General features: G+C 36.1%; 1 protein-coding gene across 1 annotated transcript; it reads left to right on the forward strand.

Moving 5' to 3' along the window:
• Positions 1–205: 205 nt before the first annotated feature.
• LOC133854749 (uncharacterized) lies at positions 206–3,904 on the forward strand. Its single transcript, XM_062291017.1, has 2 exons — positions 206–724; positions 2,476–3,904. The coding sequence occupies exon 2, from the start codon at positions 2,498–2,500 to the stop codon at positions 3,407–3,409; it is 912 nt and encodes a 303-aa protein (XP_062147001.1). The 5' UTR covers positions 206–724; positions 2,476–2,497; the 3' UTR covers positions 3,410–3,904.
• Positions 3,905–10,151: the final 6,247 nt, after the last annotated feature.

The following is a 10,151-nucleotide window of genomic DNA, read 5'->3' on the forward strand; positions in this document are numbered from 1 at the left end:
CAGCCTAAACAACCTATAGTACTATAACAGGATGACAGATTGAACTGTGGGCCTCTACATATATCTAAATGGGCTTTTGTCACGAGCTAGGCAGGAGATGTCCAACAAAAAGAAAGAAAATAATTTGGCATTTCAGGGATGGGCTTAATCATGGCTTCGGCCCATACTTTTGACTGACCCAAACCTAATCTGTAAGACTGTAACCTCTTCTTCCTTCTTCGGCGTTCATTTCATCTTCTAGGTTTATTCAGCTTCAGACACCATGGCGCGTAACATATTAAACCACCGAAGCACAGAGGGACGTGCTTGAGCTGGCGAGGTGATGCGTTTGCTGCGGGGATGATGGACCTGGCGCCTGTAACTGAACCGGAGGAACACCACGGCTTGGGCGTGCGACGGGGGTGAGAGAACCGGCCACCGCAGGACCAATCGGAACGGGCAAAGGGAAAAAAAAAAAACTCTGGTCGTGGGTCGGTGGCTACGGCGTGGGTGTGCGACGGGAGTGATAGGACCGGCCGCCGCAGCACCAATAAGTCAGGGGTGGAGCGCGGATTGGAGCGGGCAGAGCCTCTGGGCGAACAGCGCGGATTTGGTGGCCTCTCACGAACGAGGACTACTGTGACGGGTGGAGAACAGCCCGAACGTTTTCTGACCGGCGAAAACAAAATAATCGGGCAAGATATTGCCGAGACACTGTGCAACAAAAAGCAACAAAGTGCAGCAGGTATGAAAAAAAGAAACAAGGCTCTGTTTTTCAATTGAAGAAACAGTTTTTTTTTTTCATTCTCTCAGAATCACCGCTATGCTCTGATACCATTATAAAACCAGATATAACCAGTGAGAAACGAATGAAGAAGAAAACACATTGTCTTACTTGATGATGATCGACTTACATGGTGGGGTATTTATACAAGAAACTTGGGTTACATAATTTGTATGAATTAATTGTGATTTTTCTATACATGGAAAATAATGCTGTAGAGGAAATGTGAACGTTGGAGTTTTCCTTTCTCACTTGATTTGTGAACGTTGGTGATTGTTTCATTCTTTGCTCATATTTCTTTCCTCAACAAACTTCACACTCCTATCCAAGTAGAGTTGCCAAATTTCGCAGATATGATTGTACGTGTAAATCAATCAACTTTTTTTATGTCTACAAAATCCTTTTTGTTTTTGTCATCTATTTTATTCGTAAACGGAGGACTGAGTGGTCCGAATAGGCTAGTGCCTTTGTGGGCATACTACTATCTGTACGTTTTAGTTAATGGCCAAGCCTGCTGGTTAATGAAGATGAGTAGCGGAATCTTAGGTGAGTCTGCTTGGAAGGATAAGTTATCAGCCAGACTCTGCATGGGCTAGGATTTCAATGATAGGACCTCTAGTGGGTTTTTTGGGATGCTAAAGATGATATTTATTCAGGCACTATTTTTTAGGGATGATTTTATGCTCGTAGGTATCTTGGGCCAACTCCATGTTCTAATTCTCATATAATGTGATCAGCCCAAAGCACGTCTATTGACTGTTAAAATCCTACCCAGTAATATGCTGTGAACTTGCATCTTTAGTATCAAAAAGACGATTTTTGTTGCTTGACAGATTTATGTGGGATATGGTGTAAGTAGGTATAATATATGGTGTAAATGGATGGATGCTTAAGCTCAGCCCAATTTGTTTCGTCCTGTAAGTGGTACTGTTTGTTCATCTGGATTCTACGTTTTTAAGCCATGATTATTGCTCTGTATTAGAGGCAAAGGAGGCTGACTACAAAAGAAGTATAAGAGGCTGACTACAAAAGAAGTATAAGAGGCTGACTACAAAAGAAGTATAAGCGACTGACCATGTGTAGAAGGAACCGCTACTGTCCTTTGTCTTAATCCTATCCGTCAGTTTAAAATATAACAAAAATAACAGGCTCTGAAAACTTGAACCTCTGCAGCAGTTTCTTACTTGATAGACAACTAATGGAGGATAAAAGAATTTTCAAGGGATGTTTGGAGCATTGAGATGTTAAACCAACATTCAATTTGAAACTGTGAAACAGCACAGAGAGGGATTTGAAAGACATATTGTGTTGTACTGACACTCCCTCTAGCATGATGGATGCCTTTATATGCTTAGTGGGAAACTTTAAATGACAATATTAAATGGATTCTAGAAGTTATATTTTTCCAATCTCCATTTTGCGTCATTGATTTTTCTCCTATTTTATAGCTTGTGTTAGTTTGTAAGTTATTAGAAAAGAAAAAGACAAACAAATTTTGTGCTGCATTCATTGGACATGCTGGAAGATTAAGCCAACAAAAGCAGGATCAGTTCCTAAGAAAGATTTCCCAAAATGGATTGATTGATTCTTCAGTTTTCCCCCCTTAATATGCTTTACCAACAAGGAATTCTGAGACGACAGAGTGGATGTTCAGTTTTCTTCTTTTCAGCGTTCAGTGTAGTATTGTTGCTGATGTAGTTATGTGTCTGCAGGAGGAACTACAGTGGGGATTTGATGAATGGTGCTTCTGGATCTAGTAGCTTAAGGTCAGCTTTCTCCTACTGTGTACAACAAGTGCGGAGTTATGATTACCATAACTACCTTTGCCTCCTTGAACTTCCCCCTCGCATGCGGAAGCCTGCTTTTGCCCTCCGTGCCTTTAACGTTGAAACTGCAAGAGCCATGGATGTTGCTTCTGATCCCAGGATCGGTCTGATGCGCCTTGTCTGGTGGCAGGAAGCTATAGACAAAATGTATGCTAAAAAGCTAATTGAGCACCCCACTGCGCAGGCCCTATCATCAGTGATCTCTGAGAATAAAATTAGCAAGGGATGGCTGAAACGGTCTGTTGAAGCTCGGATCAACGATGCAAGAAGAGAGGTTAGTGATGTTCCTGAAACTATTGAAGAGTTGGAGAAATATGCTGAGGATACTGTATCAACTATTCTGTACATGACACTTCAAGCTGGTGATATCAGGTCCACTGTAGCTGATCATGCAGCATCTCACATTGGTAAAGCAAGTGGCCTCCTTTTGCTGCTTAAGTCACTGCCATACCATGCTAGTCGTAGCCGTCATTTTTCTTACATACCCGCCAAAGTGGCCGCCAATCATGGCTTGCTGGTGAAGGAGGGAGGTCGATCAGAGATCCGTCTGGATTCTCGTGAGCGCCTGTGTGATGCAGTCTTTGAAATTGCATCGGTTGCTAATATTCATTTACAGAAGGCTCGTGAACTGGCTGGAAGAGTGCCAGCTGAAGCTCACCCAGTGCTTCTGCAGGCTTTTCCCGCCCAGGTTCTCTTGGACTCCCTGAGCCGGGTACAGTTTGATGTGTTTGATCCAAGGTTATCACGAGGGCTCCTGGGTATTCCTCCTTTGTGGTATCAGTTGAAGCTGAAGTGGTATTCATGGAGGGGAAAGTATTGATATATGCTTCTGGCCTTTTACCAGTTAAGTGGGAAATTCTTCGTCAGCTGGGATATCAATTTGCAGATAAAAATGTTGTAGTTTCGTTTTCTTCGAAATAATGGGATCTTTTGCCATGAAACCCAAATCCATACTCATATGAAGCGGTTCTGATTATGCATATATTACGCAGATGAACAGAGGCTGTGTTCCATTTAGACTTCTTCTGGACTTTTATGGGTTCAATTAATTATTCTCTGAGTGATCATGGAAACCACAGTTGGCCGTGGGTCTCAATATCTATTTCGGCTCCCTTTTAGATAAATGTTTGGGCTTCTCTTTCATCCCTACATTAGTTAATTTTTATTTATTTTTTATTTTTTTAAACCCTTTCCATTTATGGGCCCAATTCTATGAATTGGAAATGTGCCAATGTCCTCTCCTAATAATTAGTAATCCCTGTCTCTCAGATTTTTCTACATTATATATAAGACTCTTGATCCACTAATTTTTGAAGATGGTGGCAGCTAGCTTCCTTCCACTAACAAATCTTCGCTTGTTTCTGCGCCCACTGCTCGCAGCTGATCAAGTTTATTGATTTGTTCAATTATCTTTACAGTGGCCCACTTGAAATTATTGTCTCTTTTTATGATCAAAGGGATGATGCCAAACCACAATTATTTTTTTCTTTAAAAATCTTACACACCACTCGGGGTTAGAGGTGCAAACAAATTGAACTGAAATTGGCTTGATTAAACTCAATTTATGCTCAATTCGATTATTAGATGAACCGTTCGTAAATACAAAACTAGGTTCGATTATTAAACGATACATACTTGTACAAACTCGGTTGAACTCGGTTAATGTTCGTGAACTTGCTCATATAAAGATCAACTCGCTTGTTAGGGCGGGCTGGATTCGTGTGTGTGTGTGTCTATATATATATAAACTATATAGTACATTATTTATTAAGTATTGGTTATATCTATATTGAATAATAAAAGTGGATAATATCAATACTTAATAATATGGTTTAATGACAATTCAGATATTTAATCATATTATTCATATAAATTATAAGTATATTCAATAATTTATGTTATATGTTATATCATATTATCATATATGACGTCATACATCATAAGTATATTAATATTAATATAAGTATGTAAAGAATAAAATATAATATACTATGTGTGTGTGTGTGTATATATATATATATATATAGTTAATCCTATGATCATATGATCGTTAAAACTTAATCATATATTAGATCATATGATTTAATGATTAATTATTTAATTATTGTTAAATCAACAAATTCAATACTTAATTATATGATCTAATGTCAATTATGATACTTACTCATATTATTCATATACAATGACAGTGTGATTAATAGAATCTAAAATTAAGTTATTAACATTGGAATCGACAATGTGATTCATATAATCTCAAATGAGAAATGCTAGAAATGCACCACTCATCCTCCCTTTGTCTCCCCCTTTCCCTTAAAAAAATTGATTTTAAGGAAAAAGTTGTCTCTGATGTCACATCAGAGACAACTTTTTCCTTAAAGCCAATTTTTTTATTATAAAGGGAGGATGAAGGGGGGATGAAGGGTGCATGTGTAGCATCCCTCATCTCAAATTAAGTGGTTAGCATTGGAATCAACAATGTGTTTATTATAATCACAAGTTTTATATAATTTAGGTAAGATAATATTAAGTCATGATTATATGATATAACATTGTGTTATATACTCATTATATCATATAAATATGATCATATGATTTAAGTATTATCATGAGATACTTAGGAATAGTTTGGATCACATGATCAAAGTTATAAGATCATATGAATTGTTAGATATGATTCATAATTATCATACTTATTATAGATAATCTCATATCATATGATATGATCCATAATTCATAAATATATATATGAGTAAAAATTATGCTATTAAGTATAAATTATAATAATATAATGTCACATAACAGAAGTATACACATTCTTGCTTATACAATGATTAAGTATAATTATATAAGAAATTAAGTATAATTATGATTAAATATCGAAGTATTTTTTTTTTTTTTTTTTTTATAATAAAAAAGGGTAGGAGGGGGGCGACCAACTGTGGCTTTTTTATTCGGGCGTAACCATGGTAGCACTTGCCTGCTTGGAACTTTTTAGGATGGGCCTACCTGTTGAGAACTGCTTAGGAGGAGTTTAGATGAGGGAACTCCATGCCCTCCCTTAAGACTAATTGAACTATAACCTGACCTATCCCGACCAGGACATCAATAGAACCCAAGGTGACTTATAATAATAAGGCTTGTGTGAGTGATTCTCTATTTGCGGAGAGTCAAACCCACGCATTAGTATGTGCCCAACATCAGGAGATTTTTTTCGAGATTACTGAACTAACTTCGGTGGTGATTAAATATCTAAGTATGGATTGTTGATTAAGTATTTAGATTATGAGTTATTAATTCAAGATTCATATGATTAAGTATCTAACTATAAATTGTTGGCTAGTTCATATGATTAACAGATAAAGTATTTAGGGGTAATTACCATTTCCCCCTATGAACTACCAACTTTTGCACAAAGCCCTCACAAACTACCAACTCGACCAAAATAGAGCATTTAACTACCAAAGACAACCCTTTTCCCCCATTCCGTCAGTCAAAGGGGTTAAAACAAACGGCCAACGGGTCACGTGACCATCACAGGCCGTTTTACCCTCATTTTCTTCCTCTTTTCTCCCCATGAACTACTACCATCTTCCTCTTTTTCCCCCATGAACTATCACCATCTTCCAACATGCCCCATGTAAAACGGCACATGACCCGTTGACTGTTTCTTTTAACCCTTCTAACTGACGGAAGGGGGGAAAATAGTTGTCTTTGGTAGTTGAATGCTCTATTTTGGTCGAGTTGGTAGTTCATGGGGGCATCGCGCATTTTTTGGTAGTTCATGGGAGGAAAAGGTAATTATCCCAAGTATTTAAGTATGAATTGTTGATCCATAATTTATGTATATATAATTAAAAATTAAGCTATAAGTATATTCACAGATTCACATAATCACATTTGTCACAGATTATGAATTATTAATATGTTAGTGTATTACTAATATATGTTAATATATTACTAACAAATAACATATTAATTAGTTAATTACTAACTACATTAATATGTAATATATTGTTAACCTGTTACTTAACTAGTTAATAACATATTAATATGTTAGTGTCTTACTAATATATGTTAATATATTAATATGTCACTAACCTATGACTTAACTAGTTAATTAATTAATATTAGCATATACTAATCATATATGTTAATATGTCAGTTTAATTAACGTTGTCTAAAGTCATGTATGTTGAAATTGCAATTGATTTTTTATTTTTTATTCTTATTAATTATCATGCAGTGTAGACTGTTGGGGATCATGCGCTAATCAAAGTATGCGCAGTAGAATACTGATTCCAGAAAAAATTTCTTCAAGATAAACAAGGCTAGATTAATTAAACTAACATGTTTATGGTACTTACAATCGAAATCGGCTTCTCCTAGGCTACTAGGGCTAGTTGACTTGAGTTGATTTGCTCTTTGCATGTTGAATGGTAAATAATGTGTTCTTGACTCAACCTGCAAATCTTTTCTCTGATGACTGAATATGACCGTGAGTGTGGGCTCACAACTTTAAGTAGTGAGTTAGTAAATAATACTTCATTATAGCCCTCTATTTATAGACTTGGATTTACACTTATGATAGTATTAGGAAATAAACCAAAGCTGTAGCAGAGATAGGACAGGAGTCATAGGAAGAATTGAATTTCACCTCCTACTATCTACAACGCACGGCCAAGGGGAGTGAAACACTCCCATTGGCCCTGCACTAACCAGTCACAGGGAGATAATTATCTCCCCATGCATCTAGGGCTAGTGTTTTAATCTTAGCCCATTGCTACAAACTATTCAGCGTGGGCTTGGGTTTTATCTTTAAGGCACAATGCTATTTTATCTCTACTTAAGCCTTTTGAAACTAATTCCAAGAGCCCATAGCTATTTAAATGCTTAAGCCAATAGAAATTAATTCCTAAGATTATAGCTCTTTAAGTGCTTAAGCCCATAGAAAATTAATTCGTAAGCCCAATCATCTCTAAGTAATGAGTCACTTAAGAATTAATCATATACATTTGGTCCATGTTTTATCAAATAAAACAATCCAACATAAATAATATATAACCAAAGCTCATAGCATATGGTCAATTTACATCAGTTCAAAGAGCGACCTAAAGGGAAAAATACAATTAGCTTTAAATAGGTCTATGATAATATCATACGACCTTATTTAATCATAATTAATTCCATTAAATAAATGTGATTGCACTCTAATATGTATTTTCAAATTAATGAATTAATCCCCGCGACATACTTATTTATTACATATTACCCCTCCACGGAATCATTCCGTAGTCAAACCAAAGTCAATACACCGTTACTCAGTTCACTACTTCTTTTCCTTGATATTCCTGATTTAATTACATGATATATCCTTTTTGTACCTTGTGAGTTTTTCATTTCACTTTGCACAAAACAAAGTTTCAGTAAATACCACTGAAAAGATTTAGGCTCGAGCTTTAGGATAATTATTCCCATTAAATCTACATCAAGGGAAATATTTCTTATCGCTTTGTTTGATGACAAAGGATTTGGATTCCTTCTTGAAGAAGGTGTTCCCACAATGTTACATGCGATCACTCAACACACAAAAGTGTTGATCAGTGATTTGATCTCATTCTTATACATCAAAGTAACCTAAACTTTACATTTGAGTTCGCAATCTTCTAAGGATTTATAGTAACTATTATAAGTCGCCGTGCACGTACATCATTCTTAATCACAGTGTTGAAAGAATGATGATTCACATAGTCCGTTCGGTGCATGACACTACCTTTCTCTTACACCAACATATCAACCCGAAGCCCTTCCTTCTTCTCCTAATCAAGATAGATCGTTAAAGTTGACATGTTATAGTCTAGATGGATTTCCCAATTCCATTTATGACTACGAACAATCTTTTATAAATTACAAGGACCTATGACTATGATCTTCTATGTGATAATTTCATTACTTACACCATAGTCAAATACAATGTAACTTAGGAACCTTACATGTATATCATATGAAATATTCAAACATATATGTACATATAAAGCAATAATATATATATATATATGTCAAATGTTCAATATTATACAATTTATAGAAAAGCAACATTAATGCAATTTGAGTTTTGGACACCAGTCCCGACATAGACCTCCTCTTACTTTCAAAAAAAGTTTCTTGCAACATGAAAGCTTGCAAAAGCTTTCAAGTTTCACACGTAGAAAGAAGAGAGAAAAAAAAAAAAAAAAAAATCAAGTTTCACGCCTGGCTGGCATCCACTTTACTAGCCTTATTTTCTATCTCATCTAAGGAAATCTAGAAGGCCACACTTACTACACCACGTGGAGATAAGTAGACATGAAGTGTGTAGGAAAATCAGTTGTCATCTTGGGCAGATTGAACAAGTCTTGTGCAGGAAATAAGCTGAAATATTTTTACTTTGCATGCAAAGCAACACGCCCAACTCTTCACTTACCCAATTCACAGCCTGCTTCTCAAATCATCTTCCCATCTTCTCCCTTTCTTCTTAAATCCACCATAATCAGACATGTCCATTTGCCATCTTTTTCTTTTTCACTTCTTCATTTTTCTTTTTTCACACATGGGCTTTCTACTTTTTCATTTTCTTTTCTCAGTCATTTTCTTCTTCTTCTCATCATGCAAAGGTGCCATTCTCAATCATTTAGTGAGTTACCGTCTTTGGCCTTGAGATGTTTCAGCACTGGGGCATTCCAATCTTTTCAGCTTACTTGAGCTGAGTACTTGAGCTTGAGCTCGACCAAAATGATCAAACTCAAGCTTGAGCTTGTATAGGGATTCCACCCTGGCGAACCAAGCTCGAACACAAAACAGAGGCTTGTGTCGAGCTTGAGCAAGACAAAAAAAAGAAAGAAAAAGAAAAGAAAAGAAATGAGATGAGCTCGTACAATGGGCACTCGCTCAAGATCGGCTTGTTTATACCCCTACACTAGGTGGATCAAAGTGATTGGTTGATATTGAAAACGATCTGAGGTAGAGTTAATAGGACCAAGGATTGTGGGATAAGTCTATGTGAGGGTGTTGAACCTCAAGGATTGTGCGTTTTGGTTGTTAAGTTACTAAGATTAACTCTAATCTAATTCAGAAAAGACGTTTGATTTTTGTTTTGCATTTAAAACTAAATAAAAACGTACAAGTAAAAGTAAAATAAGTTGGAGAAGATATATAGGATTGATTTCACCGCTAACCTCATAATAATGATAAATTGCATTTAACATGGAAATTTCATATACATGAATGATGTCGTCAAGAAAATTCTTTTATTAAGAAATAAGAATAACCCATTTTTTGTTGGCATGGATCGTCCACCTAACCATTAAGATGCGGTACGATCCGCCTTCCTTATGTATGAACTATCAAATCTCTTAATTAGCATATACGTAATCAAGGGATAAGTATAACTCATCTTTTGTCAATCATGAATTGTTTTACTTAAATTAAACTAACAAGGGCGTAGAACAATTCATCATTCCTAGGTATGGCCTATCAAACCCTTTTGATTTCGTGTTCATTAATTCCTTTGTAAAACCATCCTCCAT

The sequence above is a fragment of the Alnus glutinosa genome, chromosome 13, assembly GCF_958979055.1.
Source record: "Alnus glutinosa chromosome 13, dhAlnGlut1.1, whole genome shotgun sequence".
In the NCBI taxonomy this organism is placed as follows: domain Eukaryota; kingdom Viridiplantae; phylum Streptophyta; class Magnoliopsida; order Fagales; family Betulaceae; genus Alnus; species Alnus glutinosa.

What these genes read in the sequence shown, in the direction of transcription:
- LOC133854749 (XM_062291017.1), top strand. Translation starts at nt 2,498, where the DNA reads ATGAATGGTGCTTCTGGATCTAGTAGCTTAAGGTCAGCTTTCTCCTAC.